General features: G+C 38.3%; 1 protein-coding gene across 6 annotated transcripts; it reads right to left on the bottom strand.

The window, feature by feature from the left end:
* Nucleotides 1-296: 296 nt before the first annotated feature.
* usp20 (ubiquitin specific peptidase 20) lies at nt 297-26,506 on the bottom strand. 6 transcript variants are annotated; one of them, XM_017459710.3, is made up of 26 exons: nt 26,352-26,496; nt 26,055-26,122; nt 23,302-23,424; nt 21,668-21,721; nt 20,013-20,075; nt 19,766-19,900; nt 19,105-19,207; nt 17,624-17,693; nt 17,340-17,453; nt 17,083-17,161; nt 14,551-14,986; nt 13,835-13,981; nt 13,300-13,412; nt 12,918-13,090; nt 12,284-12,378; nt 12,109-12,142; nt 11,914-11,959; nt 11,627-11,807; nt 10,761-10,887; nt 10,337-10,506; nt 8,497-8,578; nt 6,752-6,860; nt 6,569-6,671; nt 4,017-4,085; nt 3,757-3,915; nt 297-2,250 (listed from the first exon to the last, which is right to left on the bottom strand). In XM_017459710.3, exons 3-25 carry the CDS (start codon nt 23,380-23,382, stop codon nt 3,761-3,763), a joined length of 2,739 nt encoding a protein of 912 aa, XP_017315199.1. In that variant the 5' UTR covers nt 23,383-23,424; nt 26,055-26,122; nt 26,352-26,496; the 3' UTR covers nt 297-2,250; nt 3,757-3,760. The 6 variants fall into 6 exon arrangements, with proteins under 6 accessions (XP_017315199.1, XP_017315198.1, XP_017315203.1 ...); XM_017459709.2 differs by lacking the exon at nt 26,055-26,122 and having other exon boundaries at nt 26,352-26,506; XM_017459714.2 differs by lacking the exon at nt 26,055-26,122 and having other exon boundaries at nt 3,839-3,915; nt 26,352-26,506.
* Nucleotides 26,507-27,649: the final 1,143 nt, after the last annotated feature.

Below are 27,649 nucleotides of genomic sequence, written 5' to 3'. Positions count from 1 at the left end.
TCAAAGATCATTCATCAAGACATTACTACACAGTAAGGTTTACAAGTTAAGCAGTAGGTATAATGATTAAATAAGGAATTACAACAATTACAAAAAGTAAGCACTTCATTTCAGGATTATTATTCGTGTCACACATTTACACAATTTATGATTACACAAGGATTACACAAGTTATGATTTAGCTGAATATAGATCAGACATTGTAAGGTACATGAATATTGTGAAGATCAAATATTGTAAGGTACATCATGTTTTAACATCATATTTCAAATGAAGAAAGATACATAACACAGTGATATAAAAACAGGCTTTATTAGTTCACTTGCCAGTGACATCTACACACTCCAGGTCAAAAAGCCATCACACAAGCACTAAGCTTGGCATTTTAAATAATTGCAATTTACATAATCAGAAAAACAGTTGTTCTTAGTTTTCAACAGTTTTCTTTTAATAATCAGATTATCAAGCTGTCTATGATTGTGCTTCATGAAACAATCATCTGATAATTTAACTATGGAGGAAATATAGATCATAAATCTGTTTAAATATGCATGATTTAAATACAGACGGAACCATCAGAAGAATTAAGATGATACAATAACAAAGGATGGCTTGTTTAGGCTACCGCCCATGACTAAGCACAACATGCTGTACATTATAGCCACCATCCTTCCTAGTGAAATCATATGTACTTTAGCATAACAGTAAAACACTGTTCATTGTCAAGGCTCCTCAGACTGACTTCATTGCACAAGCCCTGAATTTACTAATTAACTTAAGTTAAAAATGTTGGTATAACTGTCAACAGTCTACTTTGGTGAATTCCAACTGGAGCTGAACGCAAGGGCACATAAAACAGACAGATATAAATAAAAGACTGTAAAGCACTTTTTCTGTGTAACTCACTCTTTTCATTTCTACATAATAATAAAGTTTTTTTTTTTTACGAAGTGTACATTGATACTTCAATTTACAAAGGAACAGAGACATAACCCATCACTCATATTTGACACACAGTATATGACTTCCAAATCCAGTCATGTCTAAAACAGGGTCTAATACTTTAACCGTAACAGAAAAATGGCTACTGGACCAAACATAAATAATAGCTTATTGACCCAGCAAAGATTGGCTCTCATGACATGACCTCACTTTCTGTGCTGTAATTGTCATGGTTCTCCTTTAACTTTCAATGAAATTAAAGGCCCACTATTAAACTTGAAAACCAGTTTAGTCAAACAGCGTCTGACGTGATAGCATTAGTGTTAAATGAGTCAGTACTGTTTTGATCACATTACATGGAAGTCAAACGTGGCTCTGATGTAAGTGCTAAACAGTTCACTATGACTCAGTCTGAAAGTAGGATAACTTGCCACATATACCTCCTTCAATCACATTAGCAGCCACCAGAAGAACACATTATAAAAATGTGGAGGACTGACCAAAGATCAGGTGTATTGTGGTTTAATCTGCAGTCTGCTTGGGTTTAAGGTTAGTAGTATCACTCTAAAAAGCAGCAACCAGGGTTGGGTTGAAAACAAGGTAGTCAATCAGTTGAAAACATGGAAGAACTACAACAGCTGAATTTGAATTAATTATTATCTGTGTGTGTGTGTGTGTGTGAGAGAGAGAGAGAGAGAAATAGAGAGAGGAGTATGAGTGAGTGAGAGACACAGAGCGAGAGAGAGAGAGAGAGAGAGAGAGAGAGAGAGAGAGAGAGAGAGAGAGAGAGAGAGAGAGAGAGAGGAGTGGACTGGGTTTTCTTTTGCGTATGCACATCTGTGGGAGTGAAGCTTTATGGTACAGTAGCCTTCATTCCTGCTACAGTAAGTTATGCATCAATCCCAGTTAGATCTTTGTTTGCTGGGAGTAAATATTTACAACCTAGAACATTGTGTTCATACCACAAAGTGCATGGAAAGCTTTTTACTGTATATGCTTTATTCAAGAGAACCTGTGCATTAATGCACATGCGTAATCTGAATTCTGGAAGAAATCAAGTTTAAATGTGAGTGTGAGAGATCTGAAGAGAGGAAATGGGCTCAGACTCACAACTGCATGAAATGACTGACTCACTGTACATGACACTCTCCAGAAATGTAGACCTTCTAGTGTACCAACCCTGTGTGACTAGACATCCAAGTCCTATAGAGGTTACAGACCATGGCATTAGGTGCGCTCACAAAGTGCTTACAGGAAAGCAGGCGTAAACATGGTGCAAATAAAGTTCAGCCACATTCAGGATGCCACCTACATGGGAGACAAACAAGAATTAGAAACCATGCTTGGAATATAATCCTGCATTTCACAATGACAGAAGAGAAAGTGACATATCATACATTCCCTGTAGTCAATGTCATTTACATGAACGGCGGTAATCTAATTATGGACCTTATTCTGATTAAGATAATATTGTGATTAAGGTGTTTACATGAGTTGCTTTTAGAATACTCCTTTCATGTTCCCGTTTTACATGTTATAGAACAGAGATCAATTAACAGCACACGTCATTACGTTCCCTCCAGAATTTCACGTATCGACATACAGTTCATCTTCGTTACGGTACAGTTTTGGGTGTTTCATTTTTAATTTTCCGAAAGCCTCAAGTGCAGTTAATTATTTGTCATGCTATATGTGCTAACAAACTACTGCTTGAAGCCGTGGGCTGCGTCCCAAACCGTATACTTAATTACTACATAGCAGCCGAAACACATGTTTTTCACCTACTATATAGTAGGTAAGTACGCGGTTTCGGACGCAGCCGTGCTCTCTGGTTTGGTGTAAAACGCTTGATGCAGTGAAAACTCTCACACAATGTTAATAGTGTGATGAAGGTGTTTACATATCTGTAATACACATCGATAATGCGACTAAAACAGGAGTACTCCATGTATTAATTCGATTTGTGTTTACTTCGTGTATGACTTTAATCGGATTAAGGTCATTAAAAATTGCTGTTCACGTGGTAGTTTCTTAATCAGAGTATTGTCTTAATCGGGTTAATATTGGATTATTGTTGTCCATGTTAACGTACTGGCAGACTGCCTGAAGTCTGGAACCCTTATAAATCACCAGACGCTTGGTATCTTTGCTGATGATGCTCTGCCAGGTCTTTACTGCACCTGACACCAGTTACTGCTTGTTCTTGCAGTGCTATCCTTCAGTTTTCCCTTCAGCAAGTGAAATGCATGCCCAGTTGGATTCACAGAAAATAACACTTCTTTGCTTTTAAAAAGTTTTGGGTTTCTTTCAAAGTATGCTTTGGTTCATTGACCATCTGCACTGTGAAGCACTGTCCAATTAGTTTAGAAACATCTGGCTGATAATGTTCTTTATCTGGTTAACTGTTGTGAAGATTTTGTTTTCCATCATCAGGTAAGGAATTCATCTGTCATTCATCACAGTTGTCTTCCGGGCCTTTTGTGTTTTCTGAGCTCGCCAGTGTGTTCTTTCTTTTTATGAATGTACCAAATAAGTGATTTGACCTCAGCTAAGGATTTTACTATCTCTCTGAAGGGTTTGTTTTGATTTTTTTCAGCAGAATCATGGCTTGCTTCACTGGCAGTGACAGCTCTTTGGCCTTCATATTGAGAGTTAACAACAACAGATTCCAAATGCGAATACCACAGTTTAGATCAACTCTGGAATCTGGGTCACATCAGGGACTTGCACCTTGCTGCTGTGAACGCAGTGCAGTGTAATTGATATCTCTATGGTCAGATCTTGTTTAAATAAAGTGACCGTGTTGAGTCTTACTCGCTCAGAGTGCTCTAGTTTCTGCCTCAATCTTCCTCTCGCCATGTGTGTCTGATTCAAGAGTACTGACGCTCTGCCTCACCGCAATCTCAGGACCGCCACCATAAATTCCCAACAAGTACTGCCATGTCTCCTCTGAGATTTGCCCATAGTCAGCCCCTGTTCATGTACACACACACACACACACACAAAACTGTGTCAGTGGACCTACAATAACAGCATTCAAAGACTTTAAATTTGTGCTCGTCAATTAAACTCACCGTGTTTTAACTGTGCATGTCCCCCCTTCATCACTGCAATCTTGCTGTTGTCAATTGGGCCTGGAGGCTCTAACACAAGTAAAAGAGGGAGAAGATGACTGATAATAAGAGGAATGAGGGTAGGAATGAAACATGAGAAGAACCTTACATTTTACTGTTTACATTTTAAAATGGAGTGTGTAGGTGGTCTTGGCAAACCTTTGGTGGTATCACCAAAGTTTTTGTTTTTTTACACAAAAATGTTTTTATTATAGACAGTGTGTGGCTGACAGAGAGATCTGAAAGGCAAGAGTGTAGACTATTTGGAGCTCGTAAAGTCTGTTTGTTTATAGCTCACTTCAGTGTGTGATCATTCAGGCATGCACTGCTAAACTAGCAGCTAAAAACCTCCCTTACTTGTTAGCTACATTAGCCTCATAGCTTTAGTTTTGACTAATATTTCCAGTGCATATATCCACTTCAAATGTACAGAATGTCTTTTAACTTTGTACTTATAAACTTGGGGGGGGGGTATGTATTCAATCATATGTATTTAAGTATAAACAAATGCATCGTTAAAAAACAAAACTGATAGGGGGAAAAAAAGTCGGACAGCTTTTTGCAACAATGCATTTCAATTTTGGCAATTCATCTTCAATTCCCCAAGGTTATGGGGGTCCTTCTGATATCCTTGGAATTTCTAAATCCTCCCTAAAACTTCAATGGAATTCAAGTCAAGAGGTGCAAGGCTTTCTTGAGGTATTCTGGCTATATGTTCTTCCAAGATTCAGTTTCTTGGCCGATGACGTCAAATTATCCTCAGATATGTCCCAGTACATCGCTCCATTCATGTTTTGTCATTTGTGCTTTTATTGCTTCATTCATGACTTGTAATGCTCCAGCACTGTTTGCAGAGAAGCAGTCCCATATCATGGTACTTCACTGTGGGTGTGGTGTTCTTAGATTCATACATGCATCCCATTTCTCCAAACATGATGAGATGAATTATTATCTAGATTTGTTTTGTCTGAACGGAGCACATTGTTCCAAAAGGGTTCTGATTTGTCTAAATGCTTTTATATGCAAATCTCTGTGCTTCGTTTTTAGCAGAGGAATTCTGTGTGGGGTGTAGGAGCAGAGAAGATTGTGGTGTAGTTCTTTGCGTATTGTTTTCTGTGTAACTGTTGTTATTCAGATGTTTACCTTCCTTATCATTATTAAATGTTTACATATACCAAGTCCACTGTCTCTTTAAACAGTTTGCAAGATTCCAGAAATTTAAATAATGACTTTTAGAAGCTTCTGATTGGCCAGTTGTCTAATATAGCCTAAGTTTGGAGACAGTGCTTTTTTGGTACTGTAGGAAAATCCAAGCAACTCAGCCAAGACCTCAGAAAAAGATTTGTGGACCACATGTGTGGTTACTTCTTAGGAACAAGTACCAAACTAAAGAGACCATGAGTTTTTGTACAAACAACTGTATGCAAATATAAAAATCCTGGGACCACACAGACACTGCATCGTTCAAGAAAGAGGCAAAAAAATAACACCAAGGGATGAACAAACTTTAGTCCAAAAGGTTCAACTGAACCCCAAGACAACAAAAGAACTGGTGAAGGTGTTTGAGGCATCAGGTACCAACGTATGGTATGGTATCCACCACTAAGAGTATCTTACATCGCCATGGCTTGAAAGGTTGTTGTGCAAGTAAGAAGCCCCTGTTCTAAGACCAGCATAAAAATCCAGACTGAGGTTGGATTGAACTGTTTGGCAATAATGATCAGTGCTTTTGACTAATTTCACCAGTGTTTTTGATTTTTATTCCAAAGAACACCATCCCAAATGTGAAGCATGGGGTTGCATCATGATCTGGGTTGTTTTACTCCAGTCTCCTCTTCAGGTGGTGAAATGCATGCTCAATTAGGTTAAAGTCTGGTGATTGACACCTGCCCCCCACAACACTACCATGACACCAAGCCATGACACTACCTCCACCATGTTTCACAGATGAGCAGTGGACTGGGATATGTAGGTTGTTGGTGATGTCTTGACTGTTGTTTTTGGCTTTTTCTTCAGAGCTCTCACAATGTTTCTCTCATCATCTATTGTTGTTTTCCTTGGCCAACCCATTCTATGTCTGTAGCTCAGTATACTAGTGGTTTCTTTCTTTTTCAAAACATTCCAAATGGTAGTATAGGCTTTCTTCTCATAGACAGCTCTCTGATCTTTATGTTGACTTATCCTGAAATTCTTTATTAACTTCTCACATTCATCTTTTGATCTCCAACCCAAATGTCTTCAGTCTACAGCAAAAACAAATTAATTGGCCATTCTAATAGTTTTAGAGGGGACTGTATACTATGAATAGGAATCCTGAGGTGAGCATAGGATAGTGCTTATGTTCACAAAAGCAGCTCTTAGGAAGTATAAGACTCTGTGGTATCTAGCTATATAGTCATTACAAGACTAAGCCAATACAGTTTCACTTATAGAAAGTAAAAGCGACCCTGGTAAAACAATGTAGTACTTATTTTTTTGTTGTAAAAGTCAGATGTATGTTCTTATGTTCTTACCATTGTCTTTACCCTTGACAAAGTTCTCCCACTCTCTGAACCACTGCATGCTGATACACAATATAACTGTTGGAGCCTCCTCAGCCTGGAACTCCTTATTGAGCTATATAGAGAGAAAATTGACAAAGTTGCAATCCAAACAAATAATAGTTACATACTTGTTGTGTATGTTCATGTTCTGACCTTGATGAAGGTGTCAATCTCAGTTTTCCTGCGTTTGGCTAAGGCCTCAATCTCCACTTGGCAGATAGTGCACACATAAAGATGATTTACAGCTGGACCTCCTCCAAACCTGCATTGTGGGATAATGCAAGCATGTTGCACAATTTTACTGCTGTCTGGATTATGAATTGACTAAGAAAGAGGACGTATGTGGGATGATGCTGTACTAACAGTGCTGAGATGAGGTCAGAACCATTCGTCTAGGTTTAGGTTTGTTTTTTTAATCCAACCAACTCTACCGTCTCACTAGATATATCTACTAACTATTCTTCTTGAAATATTCAGATGTTTTTCAAATGAATTTGTCTGTAGAATATGTGTGATTACCACAGACAAAAATTTTAACATGTTTCCTGTACTGAAATTTGCATTGAATAGTACAATTTTACTGTAAAATAAACATATTTTCAAAATAAATTTTTTTAAAAACCTGCTCAGATATTGCATTACACTGATCAGCCATAACATTAAAACCACTGAAAGGTACCGTGAATAACATCGATTAGCTCATCACAATGGCACCTGTCAAGGAGTGGGTTAAGTGAACAGGCAGTTCTTGAAGTTGATGTCTTGGAGGTAGGGATGTGAAGGTGAGGTACCTGTCCAAGCAGTTAATCAACGTGCGACAACACCGGAACTACAGGAAGGGGGGGGGGGGGGGTAGTAGACATCATAGCTTCTACAAAACAGCAGGTCTTGTGGAGTATTAGCAGTATGCAGTGGTTAGTTCCTACCAAAAGTGGTCCAAGTAAGGACAACCGGTGAACCAGCGATGGTCTCGGGTGCCCAAGGCTCACTGATGCGCGTGGAGAGCGAAGGCTAACCCATCTGGTCTGATCCCACGGAAGAGCTACAGTAGCTCAAATTTCTGAAAAGGTTAATGCTGGCTATGATAAAAACAGTGTCTGAAAAAAACATTGGATCACAGCTTGTTGCGTATTAGCTGTGCCCATGCTGACCCCTCTCCACCACCCTTGTCCACCCAAGGAAAGCGCCTACAATGAGCATGTGAGCATCAGAACTGGACCATAGAGCAATGGAAGAAGGTGGTCTGGTCTGATTAATTTTCTTTTACAACATGTGGACGGCCGGGTGTGTGGGCATCACAAGAGATAAGTACCAGGATGCATTATGGGAAGAAGGCAAGCCAGCAGAGGAAGTATAATGCTCTGGGCAATGTTCTGCTGAGAAACCTTGGGTCATTTGGATGTTACTTGAACATGTATCAAATACCTAAACATTGTTGCAGATCAAGTACACCACTTCATGCACCCTGCCACACTGCAAAAATTGTTCAGGAATGGTTTGAGGAACATGACAAAGAGTTGAAGGTTCACTCGTTCTCCAAATTCCCCAGATCTCAATCCGATTGAGCATCTGTAGGATGTGCAGGACAAAAAAGTAAGAATCCATGGAGGCCCCACATCGCAATTTACATGACTTAAAGGATCTTCTGCTAACGTCCTTGTGCCAGATACCACAGCAGACCGTGCCTCGACAGGTCAGAGCTGTTTCGGTGACACAAAGGGGACCTACACAATTTTAGGCAGGTGGTTTAATTGTTATGGCTGATCGGTGTGTACTGTGTCTTTGGTGTAAAATGCAAGGACGTGTTACACATCTGCAACAGATTTAGTGAATTGCGATTAGGATGAAAAATGTGCAAGAGTTCCTTTAATATACTCAGAATTGATTACCATACTCACCTGTTGTAAAGGTATTCCCACACATTCTGAGGCAGAATCACCACCAGATCATCCACATAGTGATATTTGGTAGGAGGGATTCCTGAACAACATGGCAACTCAAGTAAGCATTCGTCCAACTACACAGACATGGACCCTGTTCAGACTTGGTATTAACATGTGTACTGGGTGATTCGATCACAAGTGGACAGCCGTGATAAATAGCTGTTTACGCCTGGTATTTACATGCATCCCCAGGAAACACTTGTACTGTCAGTAGTTTGTATTGGCTCTAGTCTGCATTAACCATCACTGTCAGATCCAAAGAGGTTTCAGCAAGCCCCTCATTGTCTGAGTAAATTAGGAAATAGAGAAATGTGCTGGGATCAATAAAATAGGAAATGTACAATTTAAAATATATTTTAAAAAAAATAAAAATACATTTAAAAAAAAAAAAGAACAGTTTAGGATAAATGGATAAATGGAGATGAAATAACTTTTGTCTTTTGGGGATTTCACATCAAACAGCCTGTATTCATATAGTAATGAGCAGAGCTAATGTTAAGAACAGTAAGAAGAAGCCTGTATATGAGAAGAAACCTTGCATGTTTCGTTAAAAAGATTTTAATTAGTGTAATGTATTCAAAACACACAAGCTGTCTGTGACAAAGAAAACAACCCATTACATGTCTTAACAGTTGGGCTGGGCAGTTCAAAAGTAGACTGACTCCACTAATTTAGCATCACTCAGTGACTAGTTGTTGTTCTTATAATGTCAGGGACATTATAAAATGTAACGGTGCCACATGTGTCCCAGACCTCCACAAGTGGTCACAATACACCATTCACATCTCAATTTAATGTTGTTCACTTGTGATCAGATCACCCAAGATGGAGGTCAATACCAGGTCTAATGTCAGATTCCTCAGCAGTCAAATGTTTCCACCCCAGTTTGATTTGTGGTATATACAGGAATGTAGTTGCTTAGCCAAAAAACAAAAACTATATATATATATATATATATATATATATATATATATATATATATATATATATATATATATATATATATATATATATATATATATATATACACATACATACATACATACACACACACACACACACACACAGTACTGTGCAAAAGTCTTAAACACATGCAAATAAATGCTGTACATTTACTTGCCTTCAAAAATACTGAAATTAAATGTTTATCCATTTAAATGAACACTATAAAGAGCAGTAAACAGTAATAAATTAAACAAAGGCAATATTTAGTGTGACGACCCTTTGCTTTAAATAAAAAAATAAATAAATACAATTTTTTCAGAGAAGTCTCACTTAGAATTTGTGCAGTTTTATAAGGAAATGAGCTATAAGTTTTATTGAGCATCTTGCAGAAGCAGCCACGGTTCTTCTGGAGACTTTGACTATCGCACATGCTTCTTAGTTTTTGCAGCAAAAACCGGCAGCCATCATTGTGGGGTGTTTTTTGTCTGAAAAGTGTCTCTTACCTAATATTCTGCTTTCTTTAGTGACATACAAACATTTTTCTGTAACATTTAATTTTATGCTGGAAAACTAATGTTTGGAAATCTAAAATGTTTTGTACTGACTTGATAATGTAGAAGTCATAAAATAAGAAATCTATAACAAAGGTTATACTAAAAAAAAAAAATGGGTGCCTAAAACCTTTGCATAGTATACATACACATATATTAAATAATAATAGTTTGAATAATTAAACCTTCAAGCAAATGAAAAAATCATTATACTCTTGCCATTTTGTAGTTCAATTAAAATATTTGAAACAAGTATGGTATGCATTGGAGAGTACATGTGTTTATGTGTATTTGTATACCTCCATGCTGACACAGGAAGGTATGATTAGTGATGGGTCCTGGTTCGGTAAATGTGTTGAACTTGTTGAGCCATTCTCTGGAAATGTAAAATTGTAAAAGGCTGGGTTCCTTCAGATTAGCCAGAGCTATGACTTTCTGCCGTTCTCTTACAGATTCCTCACTGCTCTTCCTTGGAAAAGGAAAAAAAACAAAGTCATAAGCAAACATGAGGAAAATGCAGTGCCTTGGTCTTGTTCCAATGGCAAGCCATGGCTATAAAAAATAAAAAATAAAAGGGATTATCAACTCATCTGTAAACAGTCTTAAGTTTACCTTAAAATAAATCTATGATCAAGGGGTTGTAGATTTCCATCACAAACAGGTCTAACTAGTCAACAGAAAAAAGGCAGGAAGGCCGTTTAATGTAAGCCGAACATGTCTCACCTGTAAAAAAGGACATAGGCCTCTGCGTTCTGCACGACCGTCTCATGGACCTCCGTTACATACTGATCATCAAACTCGTACCACTGGCCATTGATAACGTTCTGACAATATGCTATGTAGTGGCCACCTAAGAGAAGGTCAAAGCAAAACATATATTACACACCTGAGTGTTCGAACACAAACACATGTTTATGTAAAGGCATAACGCAGAGCTTCTCAACCTTTTATAACTAAACTCTGAAAAACAGGGTTCACAATTCTCATGGAAAAAAAATCCCCCTCAAACGACTTGCATATTTATCTTTAGAATTAACATGTAATCTTTAATATTGTCATCAAACATTAATTTTAATCTGATTAAATTCTCAATTAATTCTAAAATTCTCCACTTACAAAGAGCAATGCAGCAGCGCTTTAATCCTGTAGTCTGAGATTAGCTGCCTCACCTCATAATCTGTACACTTTGCTCAAACAGATCGGCTTCCAAAGCTTCAACATTCATGCTAACACCACCATCAACACCACTGTGCTTCTCAGCTCTGCTGTTACCCAACTCAACTGTGGCGTACAACTGCACTTCATTCTGAAAGTCCCGCATTTGCTTTCTCCACTACTTACACACTGGATTTCTCATTAATATGACACTGAAGATTGTGAGTGGGAAAAGAATTGAGTGAGAAACAAAGCACTTGTTCTTTTGTTTTTAGGTTCAATCAGCACAACCCAATTGTTATCACTTAATCAACCAACAAATTCATAAGCGCATCTCAAATATTTTAATATAAGCATATTTACTGCATTTGAGATTAGAGGTTTTCAAACGCTGATAGAAGTGTGTAAGTGCCAGTTAGCAATTGTTGACTCACTTCCAGCTGTGCCGTGGTGGCAGATGACAGATAGGAGATCATAAGTAGTAATCTGAGAAGGGCTGTCTTTGGCCAAGAAGGGCTGCAGGTCCAAACCCTCCAGAGGGAAAGACACGTGGCTGCTGATCTTAAAGGAGTACATCACCTCATGCCGGAAACGCTTCAAGTGAATGCACAAAATCTGTGTACAACATATGAGGAAGAAATATATAGAGTTATAGAGATACAAAGGCTTTAAACTTCCTCACGATGCTCGGTTCTTAAAAATCATGAATGCATATGTTTACCTCTGGGAGTTGTAGGACTTTACAATATTTCACACCATTTCTCAACCTATAGTCAGCAAAACAAAATGCATATTTGGTCACATGAACAAACTGGCATAATATTATAGCTTCTTTTTTTTTTAATCGTGTATTTATAGCAGTAGTACAGCAGTAGGCAATATGATCTTAAATATGAACATTTGAGGAGGTGCTTACTTTTTACATCGTTCACAGCTGTACATGTTATCCCCTAAGACAGAAAATGATCATTACAAAAAAGATATACATTTTTGTTGTCACAGAGAATGACAAAAGTTTCAAAAGTAAAGTGGAGATTAAAATCATAAAATAGTCAAATAACACTAGTGGGGGATTTTTCCAGATGTTTTACCTTTCAGCTCATCTGCAGCAAAGAAGGCAGCGAGGCAGTCCTCCAGTGTCACCATGGGACCCCAAAACCAGCTGGGGATACATGACACTACAAACCTGAATACACAACACACACAGACACACACATACATGGATGTGCGACAGTTCAAAAGAAAAAAAAATGGTGGCTGTGTTATTCTGCGAGAAAGTTTTTCTGTCATGGTCACCTGAGAAGAAACTAAAATGACACTAAAAGTCACTAAAAACCGAAGTTCTTCTGAAGTTCACCTTCACCCTATAATGAAACATTACTATTCTGACGAGAGTGGCCTTTTCTAGGATGACCCCGACCCATCCACACGACACTAGGACTTACTGAATAATTTAATGAGTATAAAAATGATGTAAATTATATGCTACAGCCTTCGCGGTCCCTAGTTCTCAAGCCAGTTAAACACCTACTGGAGATTTCAGACCGACATGTTAGTCAGCGCTCTCCACCACCATTATCAAAACACTCAAAGGAATGTAGTGACTACCAAAGGAAGCGAGGTTCTCACCACACTTGTAATTTCCTTTGTGTACAAGCATCTGCTAAATAAAAGCAAACAGACAGGTACGTGGAAATGTGAATTTTTTCTGTCTGGTTTTCACACCTGCGTATCGACTCCATAATGTAGGAGAGCCAGCCCTGGGCAGCATAGGTGTCTGTGCACACACCCATCTTGGCTGGAGTGCCCTGGTGGATGGAGGAGTGGAGTTTAGCCAGGTCTTCTTTACCTGGAATTGGCAGAGACAAATCCTGAAAGGTCTCGACTGTTGTTGACACCTAGAGAAGAAGAAAAAGCACCGTTAATACTTTCACAAAACATTAACACATTAATATAGTTACTGCATTCTAATAATTACTAGATTTATTTTAATTCAAAATATTTTCCAATTAGAGGTCTTGGAGGATTGATGCCCTAATGTATCACCACAATCTCTTATACACATTGCTGGTGCTGCCCTCTTGTGGAAACACATGAGCTCCCTCACCCGGTCACACGTCAAACACTGGACCAGGCTCAGAATGGAGCCGTCAAAGATGTCGGAAATAACGCTCCGGAACCGAGACTGCTTCTTCTTCTTGGTGCCCAGGAGCATCTGAGCTGTAGGTTAAACAAATATGAGTGGTTGTGAATAATTGTGTACATTTTCATTTCTTTTAAAGTCTTGGGAAAGCATACTAAGGCTAAGCAAAATAAATAAAAAATAAATAAATAAAAAGCAAATGATGCAAATAAATACATTAAAAACATTACGAATATTCCAGCATTTGTAACATACTCTTGTAACATCAACTGCCTCTGTATCAACAACTATTACTACAGACAAGAATTGGCACAAGTACTGAGAATAGAAAAAAAAAGTTGTTTTTAGTAAACAGTATCTCTGTCACATAAACATACTGTAATTATTTTCAGATACACAATAGATAAATTAGATAACAATTAGCAGTATATAAAGATTTGATTACAAAAATGCTGCAACAATATATATTACAAACAATCATATTTGTTCAATATCAGACCTTTCTTGAAGGCATAGGCGGGGCTGGCCCGTAGAGGGCTGGACCTGGATGGGCTGCTTGACAGTTTTGAATGAAATTCCTGCACGCTGTGAGTGGGGCTACAGGGACGAGAGCACGGGTGATGCATGGACACCTCGTTGTCTGGTTCTGAGAAGGAAAAAATGTGAAGAGGATAAAAAAAATGTAAAATCAACTTATAAATGACTGTGATGGATTAATACAAGATTCTCCTAAGAAGAGGATAATGAGCCCAGTGTTAAGAGGACCCCATAATAAATCACAATGTAGCTACTAAAATATTATAAATCTATTGTAGGACTCATTCTACATTTATTATTTAAAAGGTTGTCCTAGTGACAATGGTGCTATGGTAGAAAGTCTAGAGCCATGGTTCTCAAAGATTAGCCAGGTTGTCCGTGATTTTATAATTCTGTTAAAGTTGGGGAAATCATAGCTCATCATTATCAAAGTTATCACGCCTGTGTGTGGATTTCCCTCTAGGATTAATAAAGTAATCTATTTATCTATAAATAACATGAAGTGGAATCTAAAGACAATTTCAATAAGTGGAAAGCTCAATGAAAAACTCTTAGCGGACAACGTATTATTGTACATATTTAAATATTGTGCCTATTCTTTTTTTTATCATCAATTATTATTTATACAACTTAGTACAAAAGTATACCGTATTATATACAGTCGGTTTTTGTGTGTACCTGTATTTCCCTGAGCTCTGCTGGTCCCCATCTGCTCTCCACCTCTTTCGTTCTGCTCCTCCTGCACTGCCGTGTCCACATCAGCATCCTCATCCATCTCTGGTGTTCTCTCCTCTCCTTGGTCCTCCCTTCGTCTCTCCTTCAGCTTCTCTTTCTCAGAGATCCCGCCGCTCTCCCTTGCTCCTGAGCACTCATCCTGAATAAGAAGCTCGGTTTCACCTCCTGCTCTATCTCCGTCACCTCTCTCACTCCCCGAACCCGAGTCACATGACAGGAAGTCATCCTCGGAGGGGCTACGGTCTCCGTCGGCATGGTTCTGATTGTCGTGGTTGCTCTCTGAGTCATTATCAGTGATGGAGTTGCTGCAGTCAATGAAAGGCTCCTTCAGTTCCTCATGCAGCTGATCCATCAGACAGCGCAGGAACTCCTGAGTATCCTGAAGGGCACAGAGCACGCTGAGAAAGCTAAGTTTAAACTGTTTGCAAAAGATTCAAATGCATTGCTTTGCATTGAATAATATTGGTTGCTATAAACTGAACTGTTTTTCACATATTACAGGGATGGATAAATCATAAACATAAGCTAGTGAATGACATTAATATAGGTTAAGGAACACAAACAAGTTTATGATCATCATTCCCTTTTAATAAACAACACATTTTTTCTCTTAACAAAAAGTCAGCAAGTCGTTAGAACAAGGTTTAAGCTATGAGATGTGGTGTTCTATCCTTAAATCACATGTACAAGTGAGTTAGTGTTCTTATTTTCTCTCTCTCTCATCTGTCATCCATTCAGACTATTTAATCTGTCTAGTAAATAAACAGTTACTACTATCTGATCACGCCTTGGGCAACATGTAGTGCAGTAGGCAGTGGAACGCAAGACAAGTAGCTGGAGAGAGGTGCACTGTACCACCGTGAAGTACTCTGAAGATGAAAAGTTTTATTTTGCAAAGGTCAGTAAGACATTTTGTTGTTCTCCTTGGCCACATACAACAAGCAATTCAAATTGGTGTCAGCATGATGTGTGATTTCTGCTTCTGATAATTCCTCAACCTCAGCTACATCACTTGAGTTCATAATTGACTGACAAATTCAGTTGACTCTAATTCACATTAAGGATGCTATAAAGGCACAAGTAACTCAGCAGCCTTATTTAGACTACTGTGACCCTGATCAGGCATTTACTAAGGATGGTGATGGTGATAAATGTATCATGCAGTTTTGCACACTCTTGTAAACAACGTGATCTGACAGTTTCACTGTGTATCTCCTATTTGTATCTGTTTAGAACACATTATCTGTTCATTCAGAATAGTGTATTTGGTAGCATCTCTAGTACCAAACTGTAGAGTTTTCCCTAGGTTTTCGGAGGGCTTAGGTGCTGGATGGCTTCCGAGGGGTGATGGTGGTTTGAAATTATTTGAAGGAAATTTGAAGTTTTTTCCTGTTTTTTCAAGTCCTTACCATATTTGTGAAAGAAAGCTGCCAACTCTTATTATACTTACAGACAAAAGTCTATTAATTTCCTCAAATACCATGTTTGAGATTTAATGCAAATAAAATGCCTTTTTACGTTCACGCGGCATAAGGTGCTCAGCCAAAACACACGGGTTTCTATTAGAGATGCACCGATACTAAATTTCTCAGCTGTTACTGGTAACCGATTATTCAGAGTGATATCGGGCGATAACGATAGTTCTGCCTTTTATGCCTTCTTTTAAGGTAATAATAATTAATTCCACAATTCTGAAAGAAATGCAAATTTGTCCATTTCAACAAGTTGTTTCACAGTAACTGGCCTCAAACAGAAAACACATAACTCTACTTAACATTAACACATGAACTAAATTCTGAAGATTAAAGTAAGATTTCTTAACTTATTGACTGTTATTAATTCATATTAACAGAATTAATTGACTGAATTCTAAAAATCTCCTGATAGACTCACATTCACTCAACTAACAAAAGCATTTCTACTTCATCATTGACATCAAACTGGTATTTTATAATATCAACTTTTTTATACAGTAACATTAACTGGATATGAAGTATACTACTCTACAAATATATTTTTCTGTGCAATATATACTTTTTTGTCAACTCATCTTCATTTACATCTTTCCACGGTGTACTGGCGTGTTAAATCAAAGTGAGCAGCACAACAAAAATAATAATAATTAGACTCGATGCCGAAACTCCCGCTTCAATGCTGCTATGTCCGGTGAAAAATGTTGGCAGTGCAGACCTTACGGAGCTTACAAACTGCAGTTTTGTCATCATTCTACACAAGAGACATCTTCTTTACACACAGCATGAAATCAATGTGTTTTCCCGCCCTCTTTTGATTGACAGCATATAATCGGCCCTGATCATCGGATGTTTTAGCGTGAAAAATAGCTTTTAATTGGTATTGGTACATCGTTGCATCTCTGTGTGTGAGACAAAGAAAATCCACATTGCTCATTGCTTATGAGACTAAACCGCTGTGAGTTAGTGCATGAGTGTGTATTGAAAAGTATTCTTTACAAACCTGTTGCGCATAGCCTCGAAACATAGGATTCACCAGTTTAATGCCATGAAACAGACTAGTGGGGACCACGTAACTGGGTCTAAACGGGAAGAAAGAAACAGGAGATGGAAAGCAACATAAGTAACAATTTTAATGCAGATAAAAAAGAAGACAGAATGAATTATGACTGAATCCATTAGACTAGCCCTAAAAATAGAAAAGCCCTTTTTCAACCTAGGCATATTACATTACATACAGCAATGGGTGTGTGTGTGTACCTTTTTTTATGCCAGAGCTCAGAGATGAGTTTCTGATAGCTTTTGCACAGTGCAGGTTTCTTGTCTGTGCGCACCAGCCCACTGCAGTCCAGGAAAAACTGAGTCAAAGGAGGACTGGTAAAGAGACAGAATTGAAAAGAAATATGAGAATGAGAGAATTTTGTTTTATAAACACACAACAAACAAACAAACAAAAATAAAAGGGTTCCGTTCCATCATTTTGAACAAAACTCCATCCACTCTCCTCATATCACTAATTAGGATAAAACGAATGTTTAACACACCAGTTTGAGAGGGCCTGCAATGCTGCGTTCATGTAACACGAATTTCCAATGTTCTTCATCCCCGTGAGGCCTGCAGAAAAGGGGGAAGAAGTTATAAATACACAAACATGGATACCCTAAAGAGTTGCACTTCTCAAAAGCAATTTATGCCCAAGTCCCAACCTTCCTTCAGTGGATGTCCTTCTCACATGCATATCTGCCGATTTTTATCCCAGGACTCTTATTAACAGTGGGCATACTGAACATCTTTTGTACAGTAATGATTTTGGGTAGTAGAGGATGGGCTCCCTTTTGAGTCTGGTTCCTTTTAATGGTTCAACCTCATGTCGCCTGGGGGAAGGTTTTCCTGGTCACTGGCTTGCTCATTATGAATGTAAATCGATATCCAGATTTCCGTAAAACTGCTTTGCGACAATGTCTATAGTTAAAAGTGTCAGAAAATTGGACTGAAAAAGGGGGCCAAAAAAAAAGTTCTCTCTCATATATCAGTTACCCAAATCTTCAGCTAACATTTTGCTAACTCTGCTAAAATCACAACAGGAGTGACGTTGTGACAAATTAGCTGGAAGGTATCAATTTTTCAACCACTGGCAAAGCAAAGTGGGGGCAGGGGGAGGAGCGATGAGACTGACCAACGTTTAGCCTGATGTAAATGAGAAGCAAAACAATGTGGCGACTACCTAGGAGTTGAGGATGATGAGACTCAGAACACCATATTTTTCCCCACTGTGAAATATCAGATATTCCTTCCTAGATGAGATGGAGGAGAAATTGATTGATGCAATATATTGCTTCAATTGTATTATGATGTATAGCTCCAGAATCGGTACTATTACACAGGCTGTAACGCTTTGCTTAAATCACTGCTAATTTATTCAGCTTGTCACTAAACTGTTTTGATTGTGTATGGATTAAAACTGAGTGAGGCTAAGTAAATAACATACACTATATGGCCAAACGTTTGTGGACACCTGACCATAACACCCATATGTGGTTCTTTCCCAAACCATTGCCACAATGTTGAAAGCATACAACTGTATAGGATGTTTTTGTATGCTGTAGTATTACAGTTTCCCTTCACTGGGACCAAGAGGCCCAAACCTGTTCCAGCATGACATTACCCCTGAGCACAAAGCGAAGTCCATGAAGACATGGTTTGCCAAGGATGCAGTGGAAGAACTTGAATACACAGATCCCTGACCTCAACCTCACTGAAACACCTTCGGGATGAACTGGAATACCGAACGTGCCCCAGGCCTTCTCAACCAACATCAGTGCCTGACCTCACTCATGCTCTTGTGGCTGAATGAGCAAATCCCCACAGCCACGCTCCGAAACCTGGTGGAAAGCCTTCCCGTGAAGTGTAGCAGTTATTATAACAGCAAATTTGGAATAAGATGTTCACACAGCACATATGGGTGTGACGGTCAGGTGTCCACAAACCTTCGGCCATCTCAGAACTGCCAGTTGTGTTTATTTACCTCTGGGCTTAAACTCATCTTCCTCAGACTCCGAACCTTCATCATCCGCCACAGCAATCGGCACTGCCTTTAACGGGTGACGTGCATTCTGGGGAGAAGAATCCTGGGAACAACAAAGATTTTTTGGGGTATAAGCACAGTGTAATTTCACTTGCAAATGTATTCGGTAAAAAAAAATATATATATTATATATATATATATATATATATATATATATATATATATATATATATATATATATATATATATATATATATATATATACACATACACACACACATATAAATAAAAGATATGCCTTCCATCCTTTACACTAAAGTTATAAAGTTAATTTAATACAGTTTAAAAAATACAGACTAGAATAAGGTCACAAAAATGGCCAACGGTGAAAAACAAAAATTCACATTCACGTTACTGGCCTTCCCTGTTAAACACTGATCTTTCTTGACACACTTCTTTTTTTTTTTTTTTTTCCCTTATAAAATTTTTAAAAAAGTGTTGACAACAATGCTTTCAAACATGAAAAGTGGTCACACATCAGTCTGGAAAAATGCCACCTGGCTGAAAAACTTCCCTGTTATCAAATGAGTAATGTTATGCACAACATCTTCAAGTTCAGGATTCAAGTAAGTTCAGCTGAGGATAGGAGATATGAGACTACCTGTTCGAGAGGTTTGTAGCGTTGAGTTGCTGCCACTGGGCTTACAGGCCTCTGTTCCAGAAACACCTCTCTCTCGCATACATAACACCATACCCTGAACGTAGTCAGATTCACTGTCAGATTGTGTTTCTTCGCCTGGAGACAAAAGGGAAGTTACACGGACGAATGAATAAGCAGAATACACACTGAAAGATGATACTGAAAGACGATGGAGAGAGGCGTGGACGTATGTGAGGTTCAAAGTTACCTGTGCATGTGTGGTGCTGTGGTCCGAGTACGACTCTCCGCAGCCCACATAGGGACAGTCCCACTGAGGAAGCAAGCACTATATATTAATCTCAATTGTGCTTAAGGTAAGATTAATAAGCTTGATAAGAAACACAATTATATAATCATTTCAAATATAATATAATAATTTCAAAATACAGCCTTTGTTCATAGACTACAGACTCTTTTTAGTAGTCCAGCCCATCTATCAATCATTCCTTTTTGAATACTACTACTACTACTACTAATAATAATAATAATAATAATAATATCCCCTATTTTATATAAACAAGGCAGCCAATATTTGTGGAATATTAGAAGTCATTATATTTACATCTTAAATGCATTTATGAGCACTTAAAAACACTGCGGTCATTTCTATGTTATCTCATTTGGAATGCTATTAAACTCATTAAACAAGCAAACACCCTGCCTACCTCTACATCTGTGACATAATATACTATCGGGGGAAAAACAAGAGAACATCAGCGACGCATTAGTAAAATTTAATTCAAAAATAACATTCAGTGAGTTCTGTTGGCTAAATTTCCCATAGTTTTATTATGTCTTTCAAACATTTCAACCTTTGTTCACTGTCCTCTGCGCAGTGTGTGTGTGTGTGTGTGTGTCTCAGACAATCTGACAGCCAGTTGATTACGTCCATTTCACATGTAGCAATCCAACAATTTCATCAAAACAGTGACATTCATTGTGTGAGGAAGTCACACTTATTTACCAACGTTTTAGACATTTTTAGGCAGACTGACTGCAAGTCTAGTCCTTCGTTTTATTCATTTGTAGGCTATAAATACCCTTAAAAAAATACTTCAAGGTGCGCCGGAGTTGTGCGACAGAAAAGCGCATAGGAGATCATGAGTTCGAATCCCGATGATGCCACAGCCATCCGTGACCGAGAGACCAAGAGAACAAAATCGGCACCTCTCTCAGGGTAGAAAGAATGGCAATACTCTCTCTCCCATGTGAATCACAGTGACACTACCGTGTGAGCTCATGCATGCAGAAGGGGCGGAGTGTGTTACATCGTCCCATGATGCAGCATGAGCAGCAGTTCAAAAGCCATCCCAGGTTGATAGCTGTCGTATGAGGGGACACCAGGCTGGTGGGTGAGAATTGGCCAAGATTACATTAGGGACAAAGTTCCGCTGCTGGGAACCTATTGAAAAAAAATCCCTATTTCAGACAATTGATCCTGTTAGGATCATTACCAAAATCTAATCAATTCATCTGCTGGTTACAGCGATAATCCCAAAAAAATCCTATAACCATTCCACCACACCGTGAGAAATCACGCTAGAGAGATTCTCGGAAAGACAGAGGGGGACAACCTAAAAACATAATGCCTCCACCAGCAGTACCATAAAGGACAAGAAAAAAACAATCTCTCAAACAATCCAAACTTTAGGAAATAATAAATATTTGCTAGAATTCAATCAGAGCAATATCCAATCAATTTTCCCAGACTGCCACGTAATCATGATAATATCATACATTTGGTGGACTACACAATCATGCTGATTCAGAATGCAGGAACAGTGTAGCAAATGCAAGCAGAACATTTTCATTCACCAAGTAAAGGGGGGGGGGGGGGGGTAATCCCTTAATTTTCCTTCTCACCTGAAGACATGCCCAGAGGTTGGGACCACCTACCCCACATGATTGACAGGTGCCCTATAAGTAAAGGAAAATCGAATGTTGAAATGCCTTTCACAAATACAGTTGCAATCAAAATTATTCAACCCCCATTGCAAATCAGGTTTATTGTCAATATTTATAGACTTTCAGTTTGCAATGAACACATCAAAGAAAAGCAATTGAAATAGTTCAACAAAACAAACGCTTCAAGTGGTTTCTCCAAATTCAACTGAAAATGCAACTTAATAATAATAATAATAATAATAATAATAATAATAATAATAATAATAATTTCACCAGTTTCAAAATGATTCAACCCCCTGAATAGAATCCCTCACAACAGCACAAATATACAAAACAGGTGTTGTCTCAAGCACACCTGATACAACTAATCAAGGGCTTCATTAGTTGCACCAGGTGTGCTTGAGCTGGAACACATGAAATACCTGAACTGTCTAGGGGTAGAAAATGCATAAAATACCTGGACAGGGCAGAAAAAGGAAGCTATCAATGGCTGCAACCAGATTTCTGAGAAGGCAGGTTGTGAAAAACCCTCGAGTGACTACAAAAGACCTACAGCAAGACTTGGTGGCAACAGGCACTGAGGTTTCAGTGAGCACAGTAAGGTGTGTACTAAACGCAGGCTTCCATGCCAGAACTCCATGACGTACACCACAACTGACCCAAAAGCACAGGAAAAGTCGATCAAAACCAAATAAATAAGCCACAGAAGTTTTGGGATTCTGTTCTGTGGAGCGATGAAACAGAACTGGAACTTTTTGGCATGATGGATCAGTGGTATGTCTGGAGGAAGAGGAATGAAGAAAGAACACACTGTCCAAAGTCAAGCATGGTGGTGGCTCGGTGATGCTCTGGGGCTGCTTTGGAAACCTGCAGCGTGTGGAAGGCAAGATGGATTCAGTGAAGTGTCAGGAAATCCTAGGAGAAAACTTCATGCTGTCTGAGAGGAAACTGAAGCTTGGGCATCATTAGACCTTCCAACAGGACAAGGATCACAAACATACCTCAAAATCCACCAAGGCTTGGTTGTAGAAGAAGTCCTGGAAGATTCTACAGGGCCATCACAGTCACCTGACTTAGAAAATCTCTGATGGGATTTGAAGAAGGCAGTTGCAGCACGCAAACCCAAGAATATTACTGAACTGGAGGCCATTGCTCATGAGGAATGGACTAAGATTCTTCAGGAACGCTGCCAGAAGCTATGCATCTTGCTCACAGCAGGTCCTAGCAGCAAAAGGGTGCACTACTAAGCACTAAAAATGCAATCCCATGAAGGGGTTGAATAATATTGAAACTGGAGAAATCATTATAAGTTGCAATTTCAGTTGAATTTTGGGAAACCACTTGAAGCATTCATTGTCTTGAACTATTTCAATTGCTTTTGTTTGATTTGTTCACTGCAAACAGATAAAAGTCTGTAAATTTTGAAAATATTCCTGATTTGCAATGGGGGTTGAATAATTTTGATTACAACTGTATGTCATGTAAAATTCAGCTTGTACATACTGACATTTCTACAGCGTAGTGAGTCAACCATTACAAATAAGTAGAAGTGACCAGATTTAATATTAGTTGTATTGACATTCAAGCTATACCTTTGATTTGTGCAGAAGTTCCTCCTTGGTCACTTCACCTATGGAGTCCAGGTGAGGACAAACGTCTCCACAGTCTGTCATGTTTTGGCTCGAATGTTGCAAACCGAAAAATGAGGCGTCAAGCTAAAGAGAAGAACCACAACTAATTACACATTGTATTTACCAATGCTGTAAACAACAAGCTGTCACATATGACAAAGATCACATGGTGTCGGGTGAATTCAGGTAATAAACAAACAAATAAAACGTTTCTTTACTTCATTGTCAGAACCATATCTCTAAGTGTTGTATATACACCTCTTGACCAATAAAACATGACTTCAAGATGGTTCGAGAGGGGCGGGGCACACATCCAAGCACAGAGACCTCATGTAAACAAAATGAGTTCAGGTAAAAAGGGACACGTCTTAGTATAGAAAAAACACTTTTGGATGTAACCTATTACTTAGCATTTAATTTGTACTAAATATTATTTTACATGAAAAATTGTAAAAAGTATAAATAGGCTCGCAGGCCAAATTATTTATTTTGTAACATTCAGACAGACAGATTGCAAGCTGCAGGAAAAAAAACAGTGGCTCTGTAGAGACACTGCAAATCAATACATCTCCTCCATCGAGCTTGAATAATTAGGCATGTTAGACAGTGCTCTTTTTTGGAAGAACGGTGCTCATCCCTCGAGTACAGTTCCAGAGACCTGTAGAAACCTATGACAAGGCACGTTGAAGCTGTTCCGACAGCTCGTAGAGGAAACGTACTAAAACTTTTACCTGCTTCATCGCGTGGTCTCGGGTAACCTGTGCTAAACATCCTGCTGGATTGGCAGAATTATAATTAGAAAGAGTTTGTATGTTATTTATTCACTGTTTCTACTTCATCCTGGTCAGGGTCCAGTAACATTGGAGGACCCACACACACTCATTTACACCTAGGGGCAATCTAGAATATCAGTTCCACCTACTGACATGTTTTTGGGAGGTGGAAGGAAACCGGAGAACCCAGAGTAAAGGCCCGTTCACACCAAGGACGATAACTATAATGATAAAGTTCTAAAAATCTCTCTAAATATAAAAGTATAGCAGAGTCCACACCACAACCATAACAGCACAGAGAAACAATATCGTTGGAATTTTTTTCCAGCTGATGAAAGATAAAAACGTTGACAGCCAATCAGAATCCATCCTGCTTTAAAGAGCTCGAGGACTGAAAGCAGCAGGCGACATAACTGCAGCGCGTGGACGCTAATATAGTTATCGTTATTGTTATTGGTGTGAACGGGCCTTAACCCAGGATTGAAACCCAGAGCCCTGGAACTGCAAGGCAGCAATGCCTGGTTGCATATTATGTTTGCAACAAGTGCTTGAAATTCACTTTGAAATGCATGTTAACACAGGGATTATGTTTATGAGACTTCCAGCACGATCATGTTCCCATTTTCTATCTCTCACCATTAAACAGTCTTGAAGCTTTCTGCCGATAATTTTCTAAATTTCTACCCAATGTTATTTGATCCACATGATGATAGGGAAAGTCAACCACTTTCCATTTATCTAATGAATATTTCGCAAAAACCCAGCAAGCGTTTTTCAAAGTTCGTTCTTATCCCTAAATAACGTTATATTACAGAGGAAATTCTCCAAACATTCATTATTCTTGGATTTCTGTTCGATTTTATTCTGAATGGCATAATTTTTTTAAGCACACCTATTATAGTTTTGAAACATGCCTAGTTTTGTTTTAAAGCTCTCATACAATAGATTTACATGCATCCAAGGTCAAAAAACACTTTACTTTGCTCATAATTTAAACTGCAGCAATTATCCCCCCCCCCCTCTTCCTCCCTCCCTCCCTCCCTCCTATACTCTGCTCTGATTGGTCAGATGTCCCAGTCTGTTGTGATTGCTCTAGCGCTGTCAGTATGTGTAGAAAAGGAAACGCCCTCTACCACAACGAGTTTCAGCTCAACCTATGAAGACCAGGTCCAGGGATTTTTGTAACAAACCTAAATAGGTTAGCACAGGACGTAAATCTGGAATTACTAACGAATCGTTTCAGCTGATCAGAATCGGTTCCTTCTTTTGGGCGTCAATAACTCAGTTTGTTGTGTGCTTTGATTTTGGAAACTTTGCAGACTTTTTACATTCACAAACAGCTCTATTAACACGAGGTAATATTTGAAAAAGCATAATAGGTGCGTGGTGGTTTCTTGGTTCAACAACAAATAAATGATTTCCCATCAAACTTTTGCGTCTTGAGTGTCTTCACAGACAAATAAATATTTCATTAAAAAAAAAAAAACATTTATGAAGTATGTATAAATGTATGACGTATAAATAAATGTCAGTTTAATGTCAGAGTCTAATAGAAAACATACTTGCATGAACATCAGCAATAAAGTGCTGAAGATGAACTGCTCTATCTTATATTTAAATAATAATAATAAATGCCCCAATTCAACTGTAGAGTCTTGCATTAAATGAAAATCTCACTGATATAACATTACACAATGTTTTCAGAAATGTACACTGTGTATGTTCACCAAAACCAAAACAAACATATCTAAGTGTTACATCAGACAGGAGTTAAAACATGCTGGACAAGCAATACTTCGGCTTTTTTATATATATATATATATATATATATATATACACACATGTCATAATCCTCTTTTGATTGTAACAGTAATGATACAAGACAGCTTCATGTCTGTGACACATCATACACAATGCTCCTGTGGTGTTTTTGTGTGTTACCTATAAGGAAAAACATGTTCCTTCGACATCATTGCTGCTGTTTCATGACAACGACAGCACACAGACCTCTGCCAGGAACATAATTAGCTAGTTATAATATTATCTGCTGCATATAAACACACAATAACAATTTTATTAACTGACACTCTGAGGAACTGTTAGCAGCAAAAGCCCTCAAAAATTCATTTAAACGTCTATAATAGCGGAGGCCACTGCCCAGAGAAAACCGCTCGACATGAACAAAAATAACACACAACGACTTTTCTGTTCAGTTAAATAAACAGTAAACAAACGCACCTCACCAGCAAATCCAAAAGAAATGTTCAAAAACGTTCATTTTAGGCCAAAATGAAATGCGCAAATTCCCTCTATCCTCCTGCAGCACTAGCAGGCTAAGCTAACCAACACAAACACAGACTAGCAGTCAAACCGCTGATGATGCGCAGGGTTGCCAGGTCTTCACCAAAACAACGCCTTGTGCAGTAAAACAAATACAAAAACTCGATATATAGAGACGATATATCTTATATTGTTGTGTCTGGAAAGCATTCCTAGAAGAGTGGAACTTATAACAGCAATGGGGAATAAATATGGAATAGGATGTTTAAAAAGCACAGTTATGAGTTATGAGAGTTATGAGAGTTATGGGCAGGTGTCCACAAACTTTTGGCCATATAGAGTATTAATGTATAGTACTGTGTAACCTAGGCATTTACTGTTTGCTACTTTTTTTTCCTTTTCTTTCTTTCTTTCTTTCTTTTTTTTTTTTTTTTTAGCTCAGCCTACCTATTTGACTTAATCTGACGTATGCAAAATTCCCAACCGTCAGACAAATTCTCAGACACAAAACAAACAGTATAACAAGGGAAGTATACAAAGGGACCTGGCAACACAAAGAAAAAGTGGCTAGGTGCAGGATGTGGATGAATCTTATTTTTATCTTTTTAAAGTGTAGTGACTGACTGTACTGGAACTAAAAATAATAATAATAATAATAATAATAATAATAGTGTCTGCTGCTCTGTTGTTGGAGTGTTAATGACAGTACAGTTTTAATAATAATGATGGCATATCAATTATGGGAAATGACCTTCATGAAATGAAAATCTCACTGATATAATATTACACAATGTTTTCAGAAATGTACACTGTGTATGTTCACCAAAACCAAAACAAACATATCTAAGTGTTACATCAGACAGGAGTTTAACATGCTGGTCAAGCAACACTTGTGGGTAAAATAACAGAAAAGTAATAAAATGTCGAAACCTCCTGAAGCATAGAAAGATGAGACTGCTTATGGAATGTATGATAATGTATAACAAAGAAACCCCTTAGGGAAACTAAGCATGGCTTTATTATGGTAGTGACACCAAGGTTAGTGTGGTTGTTTGTTAAAACATGGCTTTCGACCGTGACATCAGGGAATCAGAGTGCAAAGCATGTAGCTAAATGAGTAATCATCCACGGTAGAGCTGGTATTGAAACACCAATAAGTAAAGCAGAAATGAAAAAGGTTATATGAAATATAATTATTAAGAAATTAGAGCAGAGTTGTGAAAGTGAGAAAAATGGAAGGCGTTCACTATATTGTG

Source organism: Ictalurus punctatus, chromosome 28 (assembly GCF_001660625.3).
Source record: "Ictalurus punctatus breed USDA103 chromosome 28, Coco_2.0, whole genome shotgun sequence".
Taxonomy (NCBI): domain Eukaryota; kingdom Metazoa; phylum Chordata; class Actinopteri; order Siluriformes; family Ictaluridae; genus Ictalurus; species Ictalurus punctatus.
This window is presented reverse-complemented; position numbering and strand designations above follow the sequence as displayed.